The sequence below is a fragment of the Dendropsophus ebraccatus genome, chromosome 10 (assembly GCF_027789765.1).
Source record: "Dendropsophus ebraccatus isolate aDenEbr1 chromosome 10, aDenEbr1.pat, whole genome shotgun sequence".
Taxonomy (NCBI): Eukaryota; Metazoa; Chordata; class Amphibia; order Anura; family Hylidae; genus Dendropsophus; species Dendropsophus ebraccatus.
In genome coordinates, this window is record NC_091463.1 from 68,979,217 (window position 1) to 69,006,142 (window position 26,926).

The 26,926-nt window shown below is 44.3% G+C and overlaps 1 protein-coding gene across 1 annotated transcript in view; it reads right to left on the reverse strand.

Annotated features, from left to right (window-relative positions):
* Nucleotides 1-553: 553 nt before the first annotated feature.
* The window catches only part of SLC9A6 (solute carrier family 9 member A6), a 31,010-nt gene continuing 4,637 nt past the window's right edge, over nucleotides 554-26,926 (reverse strand). The window contains exons 2-16 of the mRNA XM_069943146.1: nucleotides 19,168-19,367; nucleotides 18,033-18,110; nucleotides 16,354-16,430; nucleotides 15,375-15,487; nucleotides 13,389-13,494; nucleotides 12,377-12,518; nucleotides 12,068-12,173; nucleotides 11,615-11,703; nucleotides 9,653-9,766; nucleotides 9,065-9,176; nucleotides 8,298-8,451; nucleotides 6,486-6,516; nucleotides 4,443-4,522; nucleotides 3,384-3,489; nucleotides 554-1,761 (exon numbers count right to left, since the gene is read on the reverse strand). Of these exons, the coding sequence (XP_069799247.1) occupies nucleotides 1,504-1,761; nucleotides 3,384-3,489; nucleotides 4,443-4,522; nucleotides 6,486-6,516; nucleotides 8,298-8,451; nucleotides 9,065-9,176; nucleotides 9,653-9,766; nucleotides 11,615-11,703; nucleotides 12,068-12,173; nucleotides 12,377-12,518; nucleotides 13,389-13,494; nucleotides 15,375-15,487; nucleotides 16,354-16,430; nucleotides 18,033-18,110; nucleotides 19,168-19,367 (1,766 nt within the window). The 3' untranslated portion in view covers nucleotides 554-1,503. The remainder of the gene's footprint in view (nucleotides 1,762-3,383; nucleotides 3,490-4,442; nucleotides 4,523-6,485; nucleotides 6,517-8,297; nucleotides 8,452-9,064; nucleotides 9,177-9,652; nucleotides 9,767-11,614; nucleotides 11,704-12,067; nucleotides 12,174-12,376; nucleotides 12,519-13,388; nucleotides 13,495-15,374; nucleotides 15,488-16,353; nucleotides 16,431-18,032; nucleotides 18,111-19,167; nucleotides 19,368-26,926) is intronic.

A 26,926-nucleotide genomic window follows, 5' to 3' on the forward strand; every position in this document is an offset into this window, starting at 1 on the left:
TGAGAGAGAAGTAGGGAAAAGGAAGCACAAGCAAGAGGTTAGCTATTATGTCATCTCCCATACACAGCACACAGAGAAGAGGAGAACCTGCTCCCCCATACCTCACATACACACACACACAGATATATAAAAGTGTCAGGAAAGACATTATATAGCAGGAAAGCTGTGAATCCAGCATTGGAGTGAGACACGTATTGAGCCTACAGAATCTGTGTGTCACTCCCTCTCTCTGCAGATGCTTCCACCTCATCTTCCTTTTTCATTGAATATCATAGGCAGCTGTAATCTGATCTCTCAGTGAAGTAAAAATCCATCTCCTCTTTGCCATACAGATATTTATCATAGGTTATATTAGAATATGTTTACACAGTCTATTTTGACCAATTTACATATAGGGGGAGATTTATCAACCATGGTGTAAAGTGAAACTGGCTCAGTTGCCCCTAGCAACCAATCAGATTCCACTTTCCATCCCTCACAGAGTCTTTGGAAAATGAAAGGTGGAATCTGATTGGTTGCTAGGGGCAACCTGAGCCAGTTTCACTTTACACCATGTTTGATAAATCTCTTTTTCTCATTGAATTGCACAAAAATATGGGTACTAATAAGTGGAGAAAGGGGCATTTTCCTGCAATATGACATATTACCAATGTGGAAAGTAGGTTATAATTGGAGGTATACAGTAAAGTAACTGCTATATACAAGCCTACTTTCTATCAGTATAAAACAATAAGAGTTTCATAATGGTTGTGCTGGGTTTCAACAATCTCCTGTGGAATGTGCACTTAAAAATAAACTTTGGCTTGGAAAGTCTCTTTTCCTAAAACTAGGTTTTGGCTGGAAAAAAAAACCAAAAAAATTTGCTCTTTTAACTTCTAAAAGGAACAAACAATACGTAAGAAGAAAAAGGAAAGATCGAAGCATAGATAATTCTGGGTGAAATTTAGTTACAGCCGAAACCAAGCTACGATTACTATACGTATAGACCGCTGTAGAGAAATAATAAAAAAAATAAAATGGAAGGGTGGTAAAGAACTGGAACTTGGCTCGAATTATTAGAGATGGATAACCCGTTGCTGCCAGCAGGACATTGGATTATAATATACAACAAATTTCACGATTTGGCAGTACAACAGTGATCTTACAAAAAAAACGAAAAAAAAAAAAAAATCCACCCCCTATTATTATTTCAAGTAACAAAGGAAAAACATTGGCAACTATCTGGGCCGCCGTATCCGCCATAGCGCAGTGTGCAACCACCAGGCATTGTTGGATGGCTTCACTTAAAGTGCAATCAAACAAACTTTCCCAACAGAAAACAAAATGGAACTTGATCTTCACAAGCAACACGAAGAATAGCAGTTCCTTCTAATGCTGTATAAATACAGCTCAAACAATGGGAGCCATGCAGTAGGTAGTACAACATATCGTCATGATTAGAAAACACACAAAATGTTATTATTGGCAAAATACACAACTCCTCTCCCCCATAAAAAAAAGAAACTACATGGGGCTCGGCTTCCTGGTGGCTTGCAGGTTGCCTGGGGCTTCACATTCATCCATGACAAGTCGGGTTCCTCTTAAAACAAACTCATGATCCCCGCAGGTAAGCTCCTGATCAATGGCATCCTCAGAGTTGTTTCCAACTCCCCTCCGGGATAATACAGGTTCTGTACTGACAGTCGTGTCACCGTAGGTTAAGCTTATGTCGCCGTCGTTTAGTATGAGATCAGAGTCGTCATCTTTTAGCTGCTCCTGGTTCTAAAATAGGGAACAAATACAAAACAATTGTATGGTGAGAATGACCTTAAAGTGAAATACCAGTGTCATATAACATATCATCATTCTGTCACTCAAATGATCGTCTCGACATTGTTCTATACAATATAGGACAACAACACCACAAATTATAAAATGGCTGCATGTTGCTAGGCAGGCCAAAACAATATCACTAATTTCTCATCACTTCCTGCTCTGCAGCTGCACCACACCGACCTCCTGCTCTAAAGCTGCACCACACCGACCTCCTGCTCTAAAGCTGCACCACACCGACCTCCTGCTCTAAAGCTGCACCACACCGACCTCCTGCTCTAAAGCTGCACCACACCGACCTCCTGCTCTAAAGCTGCACCACACCGACCTCCTGCTCTAAAGCTGCACCACACCGACCTCCTGCTCTGAAGCTGCACCACACCGACCTCCTGCTCTGAAGCTGCACCACACCGACCTCCTGCTCCGAAGCTGCACCACACCAACCTCCTGCTCTGAAGCTGCACCACACCGACCTCCTGCTCTGAAGCTGCACCACACCGACCTCCTGCTCTGAAGCTGCACCACACCGACCTCCTGCTCTGAAGGTGCACCACACCGACCTCCTGCTCTGAAGGTGCACCACACCGACCTCCTGCTCTGAAGCTGCACCACACTGACCTCCTGCTCTGAAGCTGCACCACACTGACCTCCTGCTCTGAAGCTGCACCACACTGACCTCCTGCTCTGAAGCTGCACCACACTGACCTCCTGCTCTGAAGCTGCACCACACTGACCTCCTGCTCTGAAGCTGCACCACACTGACCTCCTGCTCTGAAGCTGCACCACACTGACCTCCTGCTCTGAAGCTGCACCACACTGACCTCCTGCTCTGAAGCTGCACCACACTGACCTCCTGCTCTGAAGCTGCACCACACTGACCTCCTGCTCTGAAGCTGCACCACACTGACCTCCTGCTCTGAAGCTGCACCACACTGACCTCCTGCTCTGAAGCTGCACCACACTGACCTCCTGCTCTGAAACTGCACCGCACTGACCTCCTGCTTTTCCTGCCCCTTGCAGGCACTCTGCACAGAATATTGGTAAATACGACTGGTAATTAGCAATACTGACAGGTCCTGCTACTTGCCAACGGGAGATGGGGGGGGGGGGCAGCAAAATGAATGATAAGTACGTAAAATAATATCTTGTGATCTAAATATGAGAAGACGACTCTTTTCATTGTAATAAAGTGTAGTTGGTGGTTTGATAGGAGAAAGAAGTGTCCTAATAAAACTGAGGTGGACTGTACTAGAAAATGTCTATATGCACAAACCTTAAAGTGTACCTGTCATGACGGCCCGCTGCAAATCAAATGAGATTTCCTCTCTTAATCCAGAAGTTCGGGTATCCATGGATACAAATATGCAATGAACCCTTAATGTGCGTGACCCCTATTGAATCAGAATAGGGGTCACACGCATTACGGTCTCATTGTGTGTTCGCATCCATGGATACGACCTTCCGGATTCAGCCAGGAGATCGCCGATGCCGGGCCGTCACTACAGGTACACTTTCACATAAGAGATCTGATGACTATTCTCTCTCTATCTTCTCACAGGTCACCATCTTACCTCATAGGCTTGAGGACTTGTCAGGCATCGTGCAACTGGGCCACAACAACTGGGAAGTGTAGCCGTGAGAGGAGGACCGCTGTGTGTTAGCAAAGGTTTCAGATAGCTACAAATGTTAAGAGAAACTGCAGAGAGATATATTATGGAAGACAAAAGAACAACAATGGAACTGCACTGGTACATTATGGGTCATCTCCTCAAAATCAATCTTAAAAGTTTTGATTGGTCGGAGTCTGATTGTTTAGACCCCAGCCCGGGGGGGTAAGCTTGAGGCAATTTGCTTCTCTCCTAGGCTCCTTGTGATCCCCATCCTGCTGCACTAGACACACTCCATTATAAGTCTGTGGAGCCCAACGAGTGCAACTGGATGGTGAGCGGATAAAGTGAAGCACACAGACGTGCACTTCTCCCAGCTCGTACTAATGATCAGTCAGGGTCAGATCATTCAAAGCTTTTACCATGCGTCTGTGACATGTCACATTTGTTAAAGGGGTCTTTGCAAATGCAATGCATTAGCAAAATTTCTTTTTAAAGTCTGGTCCCTTTTTCTCATGTTAACAGCGGTCGCCTAAGATCCCGACCACCCCCATCAGCTATGCAGCGGGACTGGCCGATGGGACCAGGTAAGTATGTTTTTACCACTTAGGTCTCCCTCTGACATCCCACAAGTCTTCAGGCTTGGATTATCCCCGGAGTCATGGGTAATGCCAGAGGGAGACAGAGCAGTGCTGAGTCTCGACCTTGCTCCCTCCACGCTGAACCATTAAGAGAAAAGGCGTACCTGAGCAGAATGTAGAGAGATGGGACAACCCCTTTAAGTGACAAATACATGCTATTTATGTTTGTAGGGTTAATATAGGGAGTGCCAACTATTAATAGTGCCCCACAACTAAGCAGGTCCCCAAAACGCAGCTCACTTGTAGTCTAATAGAAGCCCCTTTTTATTAACACTATGAATCCTGACAAGATGTGTGAAGAGCAATTATATAAAGAGTTCTATATGACCATAATATAAGTAAGAAATAAATCAGTGAAAGCAAACCACAAAACAAAGGATACTTGTGATCAAAGTTGTACCAGAGTCTAAAAATCCAGGCACTCTCCGCTTTGGTACTCCTCCGCTCATTCTCCGGAACTCCCTGGAGAGACAAAAGGGTTAAAATAACCTCAAACCCGCGTTGTGGTGCTTCATGCAAAAGAAAGACACCCGCCATAAATCCTTATGGACTCTGCTCCAGCTTATCATACATGATGGCTGTAACATATATATACAGATTAGACACCGATACGCTTTTTTTTAAGCTTCAGATTCCTATATTTAAAGTTTTAAACATTTTTAGGATTCTTCTAGAGACATGTTTCCACTTTACACAGACGGAGCAGTCTGCCCCCCTTCCTACAGCTGTTGGCTGGAAGTTTCCAGGAATCTGCAGATAAATTGATATGTACGATGGTAATCCCTATCAGATTACACTGTTTTTCTTCTCCCATGTTATTTGATCATAAAGGAACATGGGGGCGCAATGTCGGTCAATCAGGAGAGCCGCCTACGCAAACACATGAAGCCGCGTGGTCTGTTTGCATTGCTGCGGCATTACATCACAAACAATGGTGATTTTGGTTTACAGTAGCATTCTATGCTTTCTGTAATCTTCTCTTGTATATTATTACTATTCCTTTCAGCTTGATACACTACAAAAAAAGTTAATTTACAGCTACATCACTAGGCTAATCTCCTCTGAAGTCAGCACTGACCTTTCTGACCTCTGAACACTGGCCTTCACACAGCTCCAACTGTGTAATCCTTTGTTCTCTGCACTCTGCTGCCGACTAATCTCCCTCCTCCCCCCTCCCCTCTCCATAGAACAGACAGGGGCATGTCTGCTACAACAAGACGTGATTTCCTGATAATGAGCAGTGAATGAGAGAGGAGGGGAGGGGGGGGGGGGGGGAAATGGGAAAAGTCTTTTTAAATGCAGATAATGGCATATTTGCCTAATAAACCCAATGACAAAGTTTCTTAAAATCGCCTGTATTATTGATTTCTGCAAAAATTTAAAATCTAAGTCTTCCCATACTTATCAGCTGCTGTATGTTCTGCATAAAGTGGTGTTTTCTTTTTAGTCCGACACAGTGCTCTCTGCTGCCACCTCTGTCCAAGACAGTTACTGTCTCAGACAGAGGTGGCAGCAGAGTGCACTGTGTCGGACTGAAAAGAAAACACCACTTCATGTAGGACATACAGCAGCTGATAAGTACTCGAAGATTGGAGTGTGATAGCTTGGGTGGAAATGAGAGAGTGTAGTGATGCTGCGGGAGGATCCATTATAGCTGACTGTGCTGCATTGCCGGGGACCCTGACAGGACACCGCAGGGCTGCTAAGGAGCAGACACCTAGTGACAGTACCACCACAAGGCATCCAGAGCAGCAACCAAGCTACCCCCACTATGGTAACCTCTGCTCCTGGTACTACCAGAGGGGAAAAAGTCTGATGTTTTCATGGAAGCAATATGTCACTATCCAAAATATCTACTTCTACATATTACTTTATTGGCTTTTTTTTAATATAACCTTTAACTGTGTCACTTTTTCAGCGTTAAATACATTCAGACATTGTAGAACATTATAAGTCACACACCTATGATCACAGATCCCAGTAGACATGGCAATGGATGTCACTATGATTTTTAGACTTCTGCTTCCAGAATGGACATGAGGAGCAATGGGGGGGGAAGGGTGTTCATACTAGTAGCAAGGCTTCTGTATTATTCCCTACAGACCTAGAGAAAAGCATACTAGATCCTACTGATTTAGCGCTATGCTTATATGTGTTGGATCTGGCACAGATTTCAAACCTAAGGACAGTCTGTATCTCCTGCTTTGATATTCTGGAACCTTCTACAGATCTCTGGCACACTGGGCATGCTGAGCAGACACCAGAGGGGTAAAAAGCCTTTATGTAGCAATTTGTGTAAAATTCTGTATATGCAGAAGTGTACCAAAAATAATATATACTGTACATCCAATAGACGTCATTCCAAGGATATGAAAAAAAAACTCCCACACTTAAGATTTTAAGTAACATGAAAAATGATATTTACCATTTGGTCGAGGTCTGTGTCCACTCCCACTCTGCAAATGAGAATAAGGCATAGTTATATAGGTATAATAAAGACCACCCCCAGGCCAGCATCAGACAAACATCCTACCCTACCTCCAACCTGACATAGTCATAGTTATAAGAAACATCTTAGGGACAGCGGCTAAAGCAATGCGTATAGGCTCGTACATGCAGCACCTGTCTCAAGGAACACGGATCGGGCAGTCTGCAAGTATTAGGACTACTTTATTGGGGGATCCAGTAAGGGATCCCATCTGTTCCTGGTTTTGTTATAAGAGTACAGATATGCTGGTGAAAGCGGTGAAGTGACATCTAGTGGTTGATTCATAAAAATACATTATTCACGTTATTTAGCACCTAGATCCCTACATTTATGTAATCATGGCTTATAAACAGTATGGCGGTGAATTAAATAATAGAAATAATTCTTTTCCATCATGGAGAATCAATCTTGTTTATGGTAGTGAAAAAAAAGAAGGAAGGTCATATGGATAGTTGTGTGCTCGCATGGGTACAATTAGAAACATATTGTCGGCACAAAAAGACCACTTGGTCCATCTAGTCTGCCCTTTTACTACTCTTTCAGTAAAGTAATATGTTGTCATGTTGCTTCTTATCCTTTCCCAAACTAATCTCTCACTGTGTACTCTTGTTCTTAAGTTCAGTTTTATATTAAATACACTTTCCTTTGAATCTTATTAAGTTATTTAACATATTAAAGGTTTGGATCATGTCCCCCCTTTCCCTTCTTTCCTGATATGGTTTATGCCTGACATCCTCCACCATTTTGTGGACTGTCTTTGGACCTGTTCTATTTTATAAATATCTTTTTGTAGGTGAGGTCTCCAGAAGTGGACACATTATTCCAGACGTGATCTCACCAGAGCTCTATACAGCGGGATCACAATCTCCTTCTTCTATTTGCCTTCCCCACCACCTGGTTGCACTGGTGACTCATTTTAAGGCTGTTAGAAATCACTTCCCCTAAATCCTTCTCTCCTGAAGTCTTCACCAACACAGAACTGGCAATGTGAAACTTAGAGGATTCCTCCTGCGAAAGTGCTTTATTTTACATTCGGAAACATCGGATAATACACCATTAACAATAACCTACTGATATCTATCCTTCAGCCAACCACAAATCCACTAAGCTATCTAGGGAATAAGTCCACTTTTCACTAACTCCTCCATCAGTTCTTTATAGGGAACTGTGTCAAAGTTCTTAGTCATATTGTCACAATTACTATAAATGCTAGTCAGCACCTAGTTTTATGATACTCATATGCTCTTCAAACACCAGCCCGTACGTAGGACCACTGACTACCACACAACTGTAGAGACTGCCCAACAGCTGTATTCACTGGACTGTCTTAGGCTACAAGATATGTTACGTTAGCACTCTCTCTAACTGTGCCTGCAGCTGACATCAGCAGGGAGTTAGTAAAGGACTGCAGTAGTTCTAGTTACCTCCTAGCATCTCATATTCAAATGTACAGTCTGCAAGTAAATTAAACTAATATACAGACACACTGACACTGGGGCACAGAACCCATTACCAAATGCCAGGAAGTACAGAAATGTTTGTTAAAGGGGTTATCCAGCGCTACAAAAACATGGCCACTTTCCCCCTACTGTTGTCTCCAGTTTGGGTGGGGTTTTGAAACTCAGTTCCATTGAAGTAAATGGAGCTTAATTGCAAACCGCACCTGAACTGGAGACAACAGTAGGGGGAAAAGTGGCCATGTTTTTGTAGCGCTGGATAACCCCTTTAAAGACAATCAAATCTCCATACCTGATATGTAAGCATGATAACATTGCAGTCGTTCCTCCTCCAAACACCCACACAGTGAAAAACACTATAAGAAGGGTGGTTGAGAACATTGTCTGTCTAGCATAGGTGGCAGTGTCTCGAATAGCCAGGGCAAAGGCCATTGCTCCACGTAAACCTGAAAAATGGGGGAGGGGGGGGGAACAAATGAAAAAACAACAACTACCAATTCATATCACATGTGTCCAGTGTGTAAAGAGCATGTCATTCTAAAGTTAAAGGAGAAGTCCGGAAATTTTGACAATCCACCAGCCAGCAGATAATGAGTAGGCACTTACCTCTTGCCGTGCCAGCAGTCAGTGGCGGGACCGGCCTTGGGACCCCCATCGGAAGGCGTTTTCCCGCAAGTTGTGATGACACCATGTCTCGGAGGAAAAGGCCTGTCTCGGCTGATGGACTGACTGCTCAGCCAGTGACTGAAGCAGCGTCTTGCCCCAGTCACTGACTGGCTGAGCGGCCAGTCATTCAGCCGGGTCATGAAGTGTACACCCCAGCGATCCCAGAGCCCAAAGGGGGTTCCGAGGCTGCTCCCACCACACAGGGAGAGGCAAGTTCATACTTGCTGTCGAATTCCCCTCCGCCCCAGAAGGATTTTCAAAATCCCCGGACTCCTCCTTTAAATGAATGAAAGCAATGGGATAATATGGGTCTGTAGGATTTACTTTTGAGAGGCTACAGAAAATTAACCCTTTTCTTTGCTTTATTAATACTGTCTAAGTAAGCCGCCATACCTGCAAACATCATCATGTGCTGGAAGTTGGGGCTAATCTTGTTTCTTCTCCCCAGGTTTAGTAAGAATGAAAGTGGATAAATATTAGCTGCTCTTCCAAGGAACACTGCAATCTGTATGGTTACCATTAAGGACATTGGAGCTAGAGTCTACAGATAAACTGGTCCCAGTATTATAAAAGTGCAGTAGTGGTCTTATAAATGATAAGAAATCCTTTATATATCCTTTGGATGATGTTTCGCTGAGTCTTATTTTGTTTTCACTTCTAAGAATTTCACAAGGGGATAACTCTTCAAGTGTTTTATATACAATAAAGTAGTATTTCCTTCACTCCATTAACAGTGCCTCACACTGGGTAACAGCTGTACCTGGTGTCACAGCTCATCCTGTTTACTTCAACACCAGAAGCAGCCGCTACCCAGTGAATGGCAGTGTATAGTAGGATATATAGAGGCCACACTGATCACACATTTGCCGAGGACCCTCCAATCAGCTGATGAGCCGGAGTGCAGGAAGCCAGATATTGATGGCCATCAAGAAATAAGAATCCAATCTGTATCATTTCGATGTATATTTTAGGAAAGGATACAAAAGTTCCCAATATAAATGTGGCATTGAAGCTGTGATTCTGAAACGTGAAGAGTGTGAGACCCATGTAGGAGAAAATGAAATTTTCTGCCAAAAAATTCAAAAGCTCAAACAGCTGAGAAGAAAAACAAGAGAAAGCGATTAGTGTGGAACAAGAACAACATTCTCCTCATGTAATGTTTCTATAGAACAGAACAAATCCAGAAGAGGCCTGTGACTGTCCAGAAGATGAGGGAATATCAGAGCCACCTAGCCGAACATTAAAATCTAGACAGTCAGTCTTGGTGGTATCTGCTTACCATCTTATGTCTATGGACTGTTAGAAGAGAACTAGAAGAAGAAAGAGAACTAAAAGGGACGGTTTACCAAAGAGGGCTGTAAGACAGTGAGCTCTCAGAAGGCTTTCCATACACTGGAAAATATGCACTAGAACCTTGCACATTTTTGACACACCTTAAAGGGGAACTATCAGCAGGTTAGACAAACCTTACCTGCTGATAGCCCACTATAGCACCGGGGACGCTGAGGAGGAAGGTATGTGTCTTACCCTACTCCTCGTCACCGGTCCCGCACTGTAAGTCGGTGTACTCTTCGGCCAGGTGCACTGCCCCACCCCCACAGCACCATCCAGCCTGTGGGACAGTGCTCCTGGCCAACTAACAGCAATTGAACGCTGCTGAGAAGGAAGGTAAGACACATACCTTCCTCTTAAGCAGGGATGCCAAATTTAGGTCCTCCAGCTGTTGCAAAACTACAAGTCCCATCATGCCTGGACAGTCAAAGCTTTAGCTTATGCTGTCCAGGCATGATGGGAATTGTAGTTTTAAAACAGCTGAAGGGCCTGAGTTTGACACGTCTGCTCTTAAGTGTGCTGGGCACTATAAGGGGCTATCACCAGGTTAAATTCATCTAACCTGCTGATTGTTCCCCTTCAAGACACATGCCTTCTGTTAGACAATGGGGAAAGGTGCCTAAAGTAGTAAGTAAAATGTAAAATTATTATCATTTTTTTATGCAAATCATGCCAGAATTCTGGACCATTTATAACATCATTTAAAGGGAACCAATCACCTCAAAAATGCATATATAGCTTTTCAAATGTGCTGTTAGAGCACACAGCACACTTTTCATACATGTTTCTATATACTCCCTGCGTCCCTGTGTAATCCATAAAGTAACTTTATAAAACTGGCGCCCGGTATGCAAATTACATCAGGTAGTCACCTGGGCGGTGTTCGGCTAGATGGTAGTCACAGTCACTCCGGGTCCCCTGGGCGTTCTGCGGCGGTAATCATGCCCCTTTGGGCGTGATTCAAATCACCCAGTAGCTCTGACATCACTCGGGAGTGCGCCGTGCATGACGTTGGCGCGCCTACGTTCTTACGCCGCCGCGCCTGTGCAGTACAGCCGCTCCCATTCTGGCTGTACTGCGCCTGTGCAGAATAGCCTTGAACTCCGGCTCACACTGAGTTCGAGGCTATTCTGCACAGGCGCAGTACAGCCTGAATGGAAGCAGCTGTACTGCGCATGCGCGGCGGCATAAAAACGTAGGTGCGCAAACGTAGTGCTCCCGAGTGACGTCGGAGCTACTGGGTGATTTGAATCACGCCCGAAGAACACCCTGGGGACCCGGACTGACCTTGACTACCATCTAGCCGAACACAGCCCAGGTGACTACCTGAGGTAAATTGCATACCGGGCGCCAGTTTTATAAAGTTACTTTATGGATTACACAAGGGAGGCAGGGAGTATATAGAAACATGTATGGAAAGTGTGCTGTGGGCTCTAACAGCACATTTAAAAAGCTATATATGCGTGTTTGAGGTGATTGGTTCCCTTTAAACATCTGCCCATATATATATATATTTTTTTTTTTTTTTTTTCAAACAAAAAAGGTAATTTAAAAATAAAATCTAATTAACACACAAAAATACAGATTTTACAATATAACATGGCGGAATACCTGTTTTGTACGAATCTGTGATTCTGTGGACAGATTATTATAGGTGTAATGTGCCTGAGTAATGCCACAAAACAGCACCGCCACAACTCCTGCAATAAAATCAGAAATGAAATCCATTAAGCCTATGACATGAAGCATTATACAAGGGTAAATGATTACAATGACCAAACTAAGACCAATGAAACATGATCAGAGGGAAAAAACAAAGACAGCAGGGCAGCTTGCATCATAATTTCAAGCTTTTTTACACCAAAACTTATTTTAAAAAAAATAAATAAAAAACAAGCTGTGTGAATAAGATAAATCTCCTTCACACTTTTTATATACGCTAAGGAACCTTTTCATTATTTCCATCATAGATGTGACATCTATGCTACAGACATATTGAACCATCACCATGAATGGCCATCATTGAATAAGGTATCCTGACAATATGAAAATCAGCCACCAAACCTGTGTAACCGCACGCTTCAGCAAGGAGGAATGTGCTCCAAGACATCAAGAAGAACAGGCCAGTCTCCAGCAGAGGGAACTCCCGCAGCTTGGTGAACTTTGTCACGTGCAAAATGGTTAAGGAACATTTCTAGGTCATGTACATCACTACCAATACACACTGCACAAGTAAATGATGGTGTATAGGAGATAAGGTGCTATTTAAAAATGATATTACAGAGAGCTATACTTGTCCTTTTTTTTTTTTTTAGGTTAGACTGTAAGAACCCCCATAGTGTAAGGTGAGCTGCCCTAAACAGACAAGGATATTATTGCAGTGAGCAGTCCTGTGGCTGCGCCCATAGCAAATGATCCACTGAAAACTCCCAGAAACATTCCCACAGACTTTAACATGGCGGTGATGTCAAACGTATGGCTGTTGTCTCCAGCTGGCTGGTATGCCACGATTGACCTGAAAAATAAATTAATAAAAAATAAATAAATATATACAGAATTAGATGTTAATAACTACCTGTTATGGTATAGAGACATATAGTACAAGTGCAGTGTATACAGCTCAGCACTGCTGAAAACAGTCTAAATATTAAAGAGTTACTATTACTTAAACTTGACTTGTTCAAAGTTTTGAACAGGCGGATTCTGGGTGCTGAGGTGTCTACTGATCTCTAGAACAATCAGGGAGAAGTGCTTGACTGAGCGCTTCTCCCTCAACCTCTCTCCTCGAGACTGGTTGCAATGATTTTCTATAGCATTAGGGCCATATTAGATGGCCTGATGTCTCCTGTAAGCAAGCCTAATAAACGGCTCGATAATAGTTTAGCAAGGGCATGCAGCCCTTGCCCTTAAACTGTATACATATCTCTCCACAGTCTCTTGTCTTCTAAACTCTGCTCACTTCCCAGACCTGCCGCTGTGGCTTCAGAGCGGGTCTCTGAACTGACAAGCTACTCAGCCAATGGACGGCCAGAACCACTGAGGCGGCCTGACGGTTCAGAGACCCGCTCTGAATCTACAGCAGCAGCTCCAGAAAGTGAGCAGAACGAAGAAGAGCAGGGACTGTGGAGAAGTATGTATATAGTTTTTCTTTTTACACAGTCATCAGCCATTGGCCGTGCATCGGTATTACACGTTGATCTCCTATAGCGAAGGGAGAGAAGCACTCAGTTGCGAACTTCTAACCAGTTCTAGTGATCAGCTGGGATCTGAACCCAGTCTAAGTTGACCAGTCACACTACTGAGTGACTGGTCATAAAATGCTTTGGTAGAAAACCCTTCAATAAAACAACAACCAATTAACTCCGGAAAAAAGTGAAGAACTTACGATGACAGGACTATGGCCACGGCATCATTTAGGACACTTTCACCAAAGAGAAGAGCGTACAGTTCCACATCTACTTGCAATTCGTGAAATATGGCTAGTACAGTCACTAAAACATAAAAAAAATTACATTCTCAGTAAGTCATCTGACCAAAAAAAAACATCAGATTTGCAATAAAACAAAAGCATGACCTTATCCAACTTGTAATTATGACTGGCAGACATACAGATGGAAGAATAAAGAGCCTTTCATAAGTGAGGAAGATGGAGCCAAACCGAAATTACAGGCTGGTGTCTCAGGCAGACCTCAGACTTCATACAGAAACAGCAAGTAAGCAAGTTTAGGGCTATGCCCCATGGTCACCAATGTATGACTATTTCCTCCGTGTTTAGGCTTCCTGCAGGCCTTACCAAGGGTAAGCTGGCTGAGTGTATAACCTTTAGCAGACAACCAGCTGGCTACATTAGGTAAGGGTCCTTTTTCACAGGCCAATTATCACTAATGAACCAGCGATCAGCAGATGAATGAGCAAACTTGTTCATTGGCCGATTAGATTTTTTGTTTTGCCATATAAACCATCATTATCGGTCACACATCTCCCTGTCTAAACAGGACAAGAGCGGCGGATAACAATGCATTTTAAATAGCTGCACAAATGGAGACGGAGTGAACCGTGCTAGGTGACTACTATAAGAAGTTATCTGGATACAGAACATTAAGATTTTAGGGCTATGTTCAAAGGACATACATACAACGGTCAATGTTTGCCATTGTGTTGAGTGTCAAACAATGGCCATTCGTGTATTAAAAATTATATTGAAATCAATGCACAATGGGCGAAAATAATTTACGTCAATGCAAACCATTAAGAACGTCCGTTGTTTTAATTGAAAACGGCCGTTCTTGTCATAAAATGTACGTTGCATAAACATAGCCTATGGGTGCGTTCACACGTACAGGATCGGCAGCAGATTTGATGGCTCAGATTTTATTTGCTTTGAATCTGTGCCGTCAAATCTGCTGCCGATCCTGTACGTGTAAATACACCTTAAGGGTAACTTCACACGTACCGCATCGCAGCAGATCTGTAGCAGATTTGACTAAATGAATGAACACAGCATCAAATCTGCACAGTCAAATCTGCTGCCGATCCTGTACGTGTGAATGCACCCTTAGGGTAGCTTCACACGTACCGTATCACTGCTTTTTAAATGCTGCGTTTTTATTGCTGCGTTTTTTACATGCGAGTTTTGATTTTCATATGAAAATCATGTGAAAATCAAAACGCGCATGTTAAAAACGCAGCGATATGGTACGTGTGAAGGTACCCTTAAAGTGAAAAAATTGTCTTGGCTTTCAGAGGTGGAAAATGCCCCAAAAGTCCTGGCAGCTGAAGTATTAAAGTGAATGAACCCCCTCATAATAATTTTTTTTCCCATTACCTTGTCGGTGCCGGCTCAGAGATTCCAGTGGCGCGGCCCACTTTTCAAAACACCACCAGGTTCCTGCGCTCAGCACTGGTTTTTTCATGTGCACCGGCTCGCTGGATGCAGTGGAGGTGGGGGCCCAGCACCCCCAGGGTAATGATATTTCCCATGCCTTCAGTGACGCACTTTCATTAGAATCAAGCCTGACTGCATCACCGAGGGGAGGGGATATTGTTACACAGGGGGTGCTGGACCCACCTCTAGTGCATAGAGCAAGCTGGTGCACATTTAAAAGCTGGTGCCAAGTGTGGGAACATTGTCATCTTCAAAAAGGGACTTTGCCTCCGGGATCTCTGTGCTGGTGCCAAAAAGGTAATTAAAAAAAAATAATGAGACGGTACACTCACTTTAAAGTAGTTCTGTGGGTGACAACATAAAACAGCCAATTATTTAATATTCTCATGTAATGTGGCCATATTTTACACTTCTGATATTTTGGTGCTATCCAAGTACCAACCATAAGACAAGACTGTGTACAGTATACACAGCGCATGGGTTCACCTGGATCAGTTGCAGAAATGATAGCTCCAAAAAAAAGGCAGTCTGTAAAGTAGAAGTCACCATCTAATGTTCCAATTACTTTCATTAGCTTGACACATCCATACATCAGAGACCTAAAGAAATAATCAATAAGAATATAATTAGGCTAATACACAGACCATTATGCCTTGAGGAAACACCCACAGGGCAGGGAGAAATTGTAGTGACCCCCTTGAGTATAATAATTAGTAGATTTTCCTGTAGCTACAAAAAAAAAAAAAAAAAAGTTGCAGAAGTTGTGGAGGAATTATGGACCATTCCTTTAAAACTGCCTCACAAAAGCTGATCAAAACCTGTATGTATGAGTGCCAATAAAAAAAAAAGGCAGGTAGTCGTTGAAACTTTTTGCAGTTAGCCCTTGGAAGAGACATTAAGGATGGGTTTACACTGCGTTTTTGCAATCCGTTTAACGTATGTTTTTTTGGGGGAAAAAAATGGATGCAAAAACAGAGGCAATTGTGTGTCATGCGTTTGGATCCGTTTTTCCATTGACTTCCATAAAAAAAATTTTTTTAAAAACGGATCAAAACGGATGTGTGTTTTTTTTAATGGACACAAAAGTAGTGTTGACTATGTTTTTCTGCCCGTTAAAAGTAACCAATAAAAAACGGATATGCTAAACGGATTGCAAAAACGCAGTGTGAACACAGATTTTTCTTCCTGCATGGTGGATGTTTACTCAATGTATTCTTTAACACACAAACACTACAACTCAGAATCAGGCGCCATTTTCTTTTCAATACTGAAATATACTGTAATCAATACTGAAATACAGGCAAGTTCAAAGGGTAGCTAGACAGATGGAGAGACAGAGATAAAAGATCGATAGATATAGGATGGATATAAGATAGATTGATACATAGTTATAAAAATCTTATTTTACTATCCTAGTATTACTAGGCAACATGTCATTGATGCAGTCATATAAAACGATACATACCCAATCATAAAGCAGGAAATGACGGTCCCTAGAAAGGCATAAGCAAGTATCGAGCCCAGATTTCGGAAGAAATGCCTCTATAAAATAAGACAATAAAAAGGGGTCGTTTAGGTTATAGTGAGATATTCTATAACTAAACATGAGCTACACTCAATAATACTCAATGCACTCATTATAAATAGTTTTTCATCGCTCACAGAGAGCTCCTTCCTGCTAGCATTTTCTCTAAGTGCTATTGCTTTCAACCAGTCTGTGCATAAAGAACTGTTACTCCTTACATGTGAACAGGACGGGCTGCAGTCCTCTGCACAGCTGGGTGGTCGGGAGTGTCAGTAATGAAGCCACAATGCTGCATCAGTGCTGTGTACCCTTCTATCCCAGTTTAGACCCTTACCAATCATAATCAATAACAGCATATTTTTACATACATACATATATATCACACACACACATATACATATATACACACAATCCCTTTATGAGAGATTATACCAGCTGGCCATACACTGTCCAATATACCCAAGGACAGCAAGGTGTGTCTAATGGATGTAAAATTCAATGGCCATATAGCTACTATCCACAGCTACATGATGGATCAGCAGAAAAGCAAGCAGGGGTGACACGGGGAAGACTGAGGTCCACATGCACGGTGTGCTGTCTGTGCTCAATCCTTGTGTCCCTTTCAACTATTTACATCCATAGGAAGCAGATGTAGTTAAACACTATGGCAGAGAAGGGATGTAGTGCCCTTCAGGGGAACATCTGCTGTATGAAGAAACCTCAGGTGGTAAGGGGGCATCACTACTGTGAGAAGGGTCTGCATGAGGGAACTATTACTGTAAGGAATACAAGTCAGGATGACCATCTGGAGCAATGTTTTAACCTATTACTATAGTTATGGGGACACCACTGGGCACCATACTGGGGGAAGAAGCAGCTAGGTATTGTTAAAACAGGATGCTGACAAGAGAGGAGCCAATGGAGTATTCCACAGGCCAATTGTGAGGAGCAAATGAGCGATATCAGCGCTCATTCACTCCTCGTTCACCGCTCTCTGGCACTGCTATTCCACGCGGGCGGCGAGCAGGTGAGTGCAGGAGGGGCAACGGGGGGCTGCCCGGGTGATCACTAGATCGTCCGGGCAGCCCATAGTGGATAGAGGCGGTCTGCTACCGCCGTTCCTATTCCACGGAGCGAAGGCAGCAGATCGCTGCTATCACAGTTGTTTGTTTTTTCAACATGGTTGAAAGACAAAAGACTGCAACGATCAGCCGACATGGACAATGTCAGCTGATCGTTGCCTTCTATTCCACGGGACAGGGCGAATACGGTCGATAATCGTTCCGTGGGATAGGGCCTTAAGTTGTGGCTGGAAGATATCATGCCAGTCAGGGTCAGATAGAGAAGAAGAAGCAACGTGAACAGCTCCTAACAAAGAAGATGTGCCTGTGTGGTTGTAAGTATGTGTTACCCTGGCTGGAATCTACTCAGGCGTCAGACATGTTTTGCCTCTCAATACTGAACCTCTAGCTACCCTTCTGGTATTGTTAGGAAAGCACAACTTATATGAGCTGATAAAACAAAGGACTAATCCACAGTGTGTGATACGCTGCTCATAGCCAGGATGACGGGTGGAGAGGTAACACTATCGCTGGGTGGCGGTAGTTGTAGATACTTACTCTTTTCAAGCTGTATCCTGCATAAAATATAATTGGAGGAAGAAGAATATTGAAGAAAACTTCAGGGTCAAACGTAACCTGCAAGTAAAGCAAAGGAACGCCGTTTATACATACACTTTATGCTTTAAAAAATATATCTATTTGGATGTGCGGTCCCTAAGTGACATCTATGGCCAATATGATGCCTCTGAAAGGGACAGGGGATAGGGATGCACCTACCAGACAATGAAAGCAGAGGCGTCCTCCAGACAATGTTATGCTGGGCTTGTTATATAAATTAGTCTGGCTATACAATTACGCTTGCAAAAGGAGACCACTTTATAAGCCAATCTTAACAAATACTTATGGTTCGTTCTTCAGTTGCATTGGGTTCGGTTAGACTCAATGGAAGGGACAGGGAGGCATGCTATGACAGAAACCAAGACTGAACCTATAGGGACCCCAATGGAGTTTGCATGGTGGCACTGGTATCTTTTATATGACTTCATAAAGAGAAGCCATAGCCCAGTGTGAACAGAGCCTACTCCTTATTTGACTCAGGTATGACTGCATTCAAGGCCTTGTCATCCATGTTGTAAATGGCAAATCTGCTTAGTGATACAAACAATACATGCATCACTAGGAATACCTGCCATTCAGGACCCCAAGAAAGTTGAGTCACAAGCACTAGGTAGTGCTGACAGCTGCACATTGGCAAGAAATGCTTTACTACCAGAAAACTGTGAAAACCTCTGGGGCATGTGTATTGGTGGTCATCCCATCTATCACCATGTTAAGAAAGTCTATGAATAGCATTTGTAATGATATGACAGAAAGACATTTCAACCTAATTTTTTTTACTCTACAGGATATACTATTCATAGTGAAACTAGAAATCTTCCAGCCGCATACGAGCTCTTATCTGCTGTGTATATCTGCAGCATGCTATGCAGGTTATGTCACGGTTCCTGACTGCGGCCACTCTGAGCAGGCTGCAGCCAGAGCCGGCTGGCCTATGAACTCAATGACGCCTCTGGCATTGACACAAGCATGGCCGGTAAGCTGATCTACTTGGTAGTCCTATAGCGACACAATGTATTATAAGAAGTCTTCATGTGCAATAAGCTGGCTGCATTATATAAGGGGAGATCCTCACCTTCCTGAGCATCTCATTGTCTTGCACGTTGTTGACCTCCTTGTCGCTGATTTCCCCTTTAAGGGTGTACTCGTAGAAGGCGCCACTGACGTTTACCACAAGCGTGGCCGGAGTCACTTGTTGCTCGCAGCTTATAGTTATGTTATTCACGTCGCTGGGAATGTGCACTCCGTATCGCAACACCACACCGACAATAACACCTGCAAGACAACAACATGGCTGCTTCAGAAATGGATAAGCCAGACTCTATACCGTCTCCATACTGGATTCTAATATAAATCCCATCTTTATATACATCTTTAGAGTATTATTATTGGATGCACAGTAGCATGGCAGAAGTTCATGACAGACCCCCTGTAACATAAGGGCAATTGAGCTGCAAGAAATTCTGATCATTTAAGTGAAATGAAAGGGAACCTGTCATCACTTTCATTCTGCCCGACCCACACGTCACAGGGGTGGTCCTGGCATCTCCTCCCCACCAGCTTGTGATGATAGGGTCACATTTTTTTTTTTCTGATAAACCTTTATTAAAACAAAATTTAGGTGTAATTAACAAAGTACAGAATGATAATAATGTCATCATAATAGAAGTCCTAGAAGTGGCATGAAAATTATTCAGTGGGCGGGGGGGGGGGGGGGGGTCCTTTACAAAATAGAAAGAATAAAAATCTGCAACTGTATAATAAACGCAGGGACAAAATAACATCCAATAGTCTTAGGTGGAACAACACCCTGTATGCTAGAAAACATTCAGCATTCATTATAGGAAGTAGTAGGACCAAGTAGGTGGCTCAGACTGTAATAGAAGACAGGAACAGGATAGGAAGGAGGAGAGGACAAAGTACACTAAGATATCATCAGTGGTTGTGCATAATTAGGAAAGTACACCATATATATATATATATATATATATATATATATATATATATACATACATATACACATACACATGCATACATACACAGACATACCTACAGCCCTCAAGGCTCAATCAGTCGTGCAGCTGGATTTGGCCGCGAGGACGTTTCTGGCTGTTTTTAATGGCTGGCAGCGACATCCCGTTACATGGGCAGATATGAAGCCAACAACTGACACTTTCAATTGAGAACAGCTGATCAGCCAATGAACAAGCTTGCTTGTTGGCTGATCACCCTACCATAGTTCTCTGGGATACCTGTATGCAAATAGATATGTTTTTGTAGGACAGGGAGCCAATAACACAAGCCACCCACTGGGATAGTAATGGGAGAAAATCTAACATCCAGTTACACTGCCCCAATATCTGTATTCGGATAAGGGATCCCTACAGTATAGGTTGCTGATTGGGGGAGGAATGGGGAAGAAGGCAATAGTCCCAGTGGCTAGACTAGTGAGGTCAAAGGGATGGGGGTCCCTATTATATCATAAATTAAATTATAACACAGTAGTTCTAAATGTCCCCACATTGACACTGCCGTAACCTTATAAACTTGGTCTCATGTTATGAAGGCAAGATTAATAATCTGGTGCCAAGCAATAATAAGTGATTGGCCGGGATCTGACTGCCAAGAAGAGCCGAGATAAGGAGGAAGGTCCCCGAGACCAGAGATCTAATGCATGTCATTGTCTTCATATTACTCACAGTTGTAGTGCTATATCAATATTAAGTGAAGCCTAACGTAAATGTATGGACAGTAGGCAGGAGGTTAGCCTGGTGTCGGGGTATAAATATACAGGGACTTTCTATAGGTTTCTCTTTCCCATAGAGGTAGCTGTAATGTGAGCAGCCATAAATATAGAGATCCCACCTTCCCCTCCTGATGCTCCCTGACATCACAGGGCCATAGGTTTTATTGAGCCGTCTCTCCCAGAACTTGTACAATGCATGACCGCACTTGTGACTCTCCCTGTCTCTGCCAGATCTACAGTTCCCCCAGATATATGTAGTTGGGGTCCATGTATGGATTAAGGTTTGTGGAAACATCAGACAAGCTAATGGTTAGGACTTGATGAGTGAATTTGCTGAACGTTTGCTCCCCACAGCTGGAGAAGTTGGATGCAGCCCTAGGGCGTCCTGGAAAACAGGGATACAGCATTATAGGCCATACAGTGTATCCATGTTATGTTTTCCTAGCAGCCCTAAGGCTGCATCCACCTTCTCCAGCCACCAGGAGCCAAATGACTGAACATTCAACAAGATCTCTGATCACTAGGAGGAATCCTCATATAGATTATATTTGGTATAATGTGCTCAAACATTAGCATATATTTGGTATAAACAACTCGCAAAACATCCCCCAAAGAAAATGAAGGGTCCCAACACTTTTCCCCAGTGTTCACACAAGTTACCAATGCCAACACCTATACCCACATGGTCAATAACCAAAGCATTATGCCGCACCTTACAGGGACCACACACCTGTGTATAGGAGGGGGACCCCAAACTTCAGGAAGAGCTGTCCACCCCTAGTGCTGAGGCTGTATACTCCCTGCTAGAACAGTCATGGAGTCGCTACATCATGGAGGGGAAGTCATATTCATTATGAATATTAGAAGTGGAAAATATTAGCACAGGAGATGAAGAGGAAAAACAACTCCTACTGAGACAACACAGTTCCAGCACATAATAAAACACAATGGGATCAGCTGTCAGCAGGTGCAGCCAACAGGGACATTGCCTCCGCAGGACACAGCAAACATGGGAGCTGGTGCACGATCCAGCAAGAGAAGAAGCAATGTCTGCCCCAAAACAGGCAGCTAAACATAGCGTATACTCACTACTGTCTATTATATAAGCCGGTGCCTATGGTCATAGTTACAGAACAACACAACCACAGGGCACAGTGTTCATGCTGTATATAACTCCTTATAGTAAACAGGTAGGAAGCACAAGACGCTGCACCTAATATCACAGTGTGGTGGGAGTGTTACCCTATGGAGGTTTCTGTTTGTACATTCTGCAATGGTAGAAAGAAAATTGTATATAATTTATTATATATCGATATATACACACAGTGGAGAAAATAAGTACAGTGGTGCCTTCGATTACGCGCATAATTCGATCCGGGACCGTGCTTGTAATCCAAATCCACTCTTAAACCAAAGCAAATTTCCCCATAAGAAATCATAGAAATGCAGACAATTGGTTCCACACCCCAAAAATAATGATTTATTATTCTGAATAACATGTAAAACAAATGAAGCAAACATTAAGAAACGGCAGAATATACTCTACAGTATAGCAATTAGCATGTGGTGTATAATGTATAGTAAGTGCATAAACCTGAAAAATAGCCGCAACAAGCTAGAGTAGAGAAGCAGGGCTGCTGTCAAAGGTCTGTGTGGTCACATGACAGCAATGGGGAAGGGGTGTGTGTTCAGCACAGACCAATTAGGACTGACAGAGACTGCAGGGAGCATGAAGGAATGAGCAGGACATATGTGGGTACACACATGCAGCACTCTCTGTCCGGGGAGAGATTACCTCCAGAGTCCTGTCCCCGATGCAAGCCCCAGCCTGAAGTGGATCTGCTATGATTTGGAAGGTGAGGGAGACTTCTTCGGTCAGAATACAGGGCTGTAGACCCCGCTATGCAGACCATGCCCCTCCTTCACTCGCCCTCCCACCCAGCACAGGGAGCATTTAAACCAAAACAATGCTCTTAAACCAAGTCACAATTTTTAAAATCTGTGAGCTCTTAAACCAAAAGGCTCTAGTTACTCCTAAACCAAGGTACCACTGTATTTGATAAACTGACAATTTTGCAAGTTTTCCCACCGACAAAGCATGGATGGGTGTACAATCTTTATGGTAGGTACACTTCCACTGAATCTTTAAAAATATTCCAGAAAAATCAGATTGTAAGAGCTTTAAATAAATAATTTGCATTTGTCGGCATGATATAAGGGTCCATTTACACAGAAAGATTATCTGACAGAGTATGTGCCAAAGATTTGAAGCCAAAGCCAGGAATGGATTAGAAAAGAGGAGAATTCTCAGGCTTTCCTTTATGACCTGATGTCTTTTTATAGTCTGTTTCTGGCTTTGGCTTCAAATCTTTGGCAGATAATCTTACTGTGTAAATGGACCCAATGGGGGAGATTTACCAAACATGGTGTAAAGTGAAACTGGCTCAGTTGCCCCTAGCAACCAATCAGATTCCACCTTTCATTTTCCAAAGAGTCTGTGAGGAATGAAAGGTGGAATCTGATTGGTTGCTAGGGACAACTGAGCCAGTTTCACTTTACACCATGTTTGATAAATCTCCCCCTATGTGTTTTGATCACCCACCAGCCAGCAAGAATTCGGCTGTTACCGGTATGAAAAACGCCTGTCCACACACTGAATTACACGCCAACCTCTCCACTATGGCCAAGACCAAAGAGCTTTCTAACGTGTTTACACAAACAGATCTGACAGATTTTGAAGCCAAAGCCAAGGATGGATTTGAAAAGAGGAGAAATTTATGACCTGTTCTCTGTTCATAGTCTTTTCCTGGCTTTGTCTTAAAAAATCTGTCAGATAAATCTGTGAGTAAACACGCCATTAAGACAAAATTATAGACCTGTACAAGGCCGGTATGGGCTACAGGACAATAGGCAAGCACCTTGGTGAGAATGCAACAACTGTTGACCCAATTATTAGAAGAAAAGGTGACAGTCAATCTTCCTTAATCTGCGGCTTCATGGAAGATCTTGCCTTGTGAGGTTACGATTAGGGATGGTCCGAACCTGCCGAGGTTTGGGTTCATACGAACCTGAACTTTTGACAATGATTCCCGCTGTCTTCCACCTCCGTGGAGAGGGTGGATACAGCCGGAGGACCGCCTGGAAAACTGGGATACAGCCTATGGCTATGGCTGTATCCCAGTTTTCCAGGCAGTCCTCCGGCTGTATCCACCCTCTCCACGGAGGTGGAAGACAGTGGGAATCATAGCCGAGAGTTTAGGTTCGTATGAACCCGAACCTCGGCAGGTTCAGACCATCCCTAGTTACGATGATTCTGTAAAAGGTCAAGAATTCAGCCCCGAAGTACACAGGAAGACTTGGTCAATGACCTCAAGAGAGCTGGGACCAGAGTCTCAAAGATTACCACTAGTAACACACTACACCATCATAGATTAAAATCCTGCAGGGCACACAAGACACCCCCCAGCACACGTCTGGGCCACGAACATCTGGTTGAGGAAGCATGGGAGAAGGTCATGTGGTCAGATAAGACCAAAATGGAACTTTTTGGTATTAACTCGCTGTGTTTGGAGGAATAATAAGAAGGAACATATAATAAAGGGACAAACAATAAAAGGGACATACAAGGGAGATTTCGGACAAGATGATTTCCTATCTCTATCACCGTTCTGTGACCTAAAAAAGTCAACACCACAATCTTTTGGTAGTTTCCATTACAACTATTTACTTTCAGTCTCCTGGATGATGATTCACCACAAAGCTTCTTGGTGCCTCATTCACACACGTTTTTTTTCACTTGAATTGTAACATGCTAGAATCCCCATCCCATTGTTTTTCATGGGGGATGCCCCCAACAAGGGGGGTGTTAAAGTAAGACAAAAGCCCTTTCAGCAGGTTTAATAAACTTCCTTTATTAGGCCATGTTCACACTACGTGAGTTACGTAATAATCAAGGCTGTTGTTTAGGTTCTGATTGGTGAGCTCACGAACCAAAGCAGAACATGCGCATTACAAATGCAACGACAATGCAGAAAATGACCACAGCCTAAGAATCCACCATAAGACCTATCACATGATGTAAAGTTCTTCCACATTAGACCGAGGCCTCATTTACATATTCCATATTTTTGTCCATAACTGCGGATCTGCAATTATGGGTACAGTAATACGGTTTCTATGGCCCTATTCACACAATTTTACGGCTCCGTCATTCTAGCTAGTGATATCATTTTGACTATTTCACAGTGGAAAGACCAAGGCTAGGTATCCACCCACAGACAGCTGTTTTGGGGCGTTGCCAGAATTCTGCTCCACACTGATGAAGGGCAACACCCCGAAACAGCTGTCGGTGGATGGATGCCTAGCCTTGGTTCTTCCCTTGTCATTACATTGACTTATAGAGCCACTTAATATGGCAGTTTTGGTGGTTTCCTTACAGGAGCCACCCCTTGGCTGGGTCCTTCCCAGAGGGATATCTGGCTAGTCCTGTGTTTTGAGACTCTTCAATGAGGCTCCACTGGCTCTTCTTTTGCATATTCATGTTTCCCAGGGGTCAATGCACCTAGGACTTCACTGCATTGAGCGCTTTCACTAGCAGCCAGCAGTGTTATCGTTTGGCTGGTCTCCCAGAGGTCAGCGATCTGTTTCTCTTATGCCTGTCACAGCGGCAGCACAGCGGACGTGAGGTTAAGAAGTCTCATCCCCACCAATCAGCTGGAATAGGACGTCAATATGGAGAGTTCGAATTTTTTTTCTGAAAGGTTTTCCCCTGAAGAGGTTTAGCTGATCAGTGCTGCACCGGCCTCAGTACCAGCCGTCAATTAGCGTCTGTCCTCAAGTCTAGGCTGCTGCATGGTGAATGGACATCTATATGCCGTAATAAAGCATGACTCCAGCTTCCTCCAGCTATGGGGGTGTATGGAGGATGTGTATCAAGGCTACAATGACACAGAACGTATCTGCTGTGGAGAGTAGAGCACAGCACAAAGTCTGCAGTGGATATGAATGTGCCCATTACAGTGGATACGGTAGATATAAACGTACCGCAGGCTATAAAGTATCCAAATAAGACTATCACCATGTGATAAAACAATCCAAATCACATGATGGAATACTGAAAAGCTAAACTAATCCGGCCAAATCTACGCAGTGTTCATTCCTACAGCGAAACTCCCAGAAATCCATGAGCGTTCAGGATACACAAGCGGACGGGGGCAGCGGGAGACAGGCAGGCGGGAGGGGACGGGGGCAGCGGGAGACAGGCAGGCGGGAGGGGACGGGGGCAGCGGGAGACAGGCAGGCGGGAGGGGACGGGGGCAGCGGGAGACAGGCAGGTGCATAAAGGGACAGTGGGAGACAGGCAGGCGGGAGCAGGCGGGGACAGCGGGAGACATGCAGGCTGGAGGGGACGGGGACAGCGGGAGACAGGCAGGCGGGAGGGAGGGGACGGGGGCAGCGGGAGACAGGCAGGCGGGAGGGGACAAGGACAGCGGGAGACAGGCAGGCGGGAGGGGACGGGGGCAGCGGGAGACAGGGAGGCGGACGGGGACAGCGGGAGACAGGCAGGTGCATAAAGGGACAGCGGGAGAAAGGCAGGCGGGAGCAGGCGGGGACAGTGGGAGACATGCAGGCTGGAGGGGACGGGGACAGCGGGAGACAGGCAGGCGGGAGGGGACGGGGGCAGCGGGAGACAGGCAGGCGGGGACAGCGGGAGACAGGAAGCCGGGAGCATAAAGGAACAGCGGGAGACAGGCAGGCAGGTGCATATGGGGACAGCAGGATGAAGATCAGGAGGGTGGTGCTGTCCAGGCAGGAGAGCGCAGGCACAGCCGGGACACGTGGGCGCACAGGCACAGCCGGGACACGGGGGCCGCCAGGCACAGCCGGGACACGGGGGCCGCCAGGCACAGCCGGGACACGGGGGCCGCCAGGCACAGCCGGGACACGGGGGCCGCCAGGCACAGCCGGGACACGGGGGCCGCCAGGCACAGCCGGGACACGGGGGCGCACAGGCAGTGGCGGATTATAATATGGGCGGTTGAGGCTCCGGGGGGGGCCCACGCCACGCCGCCCACATTATAATCCGCCA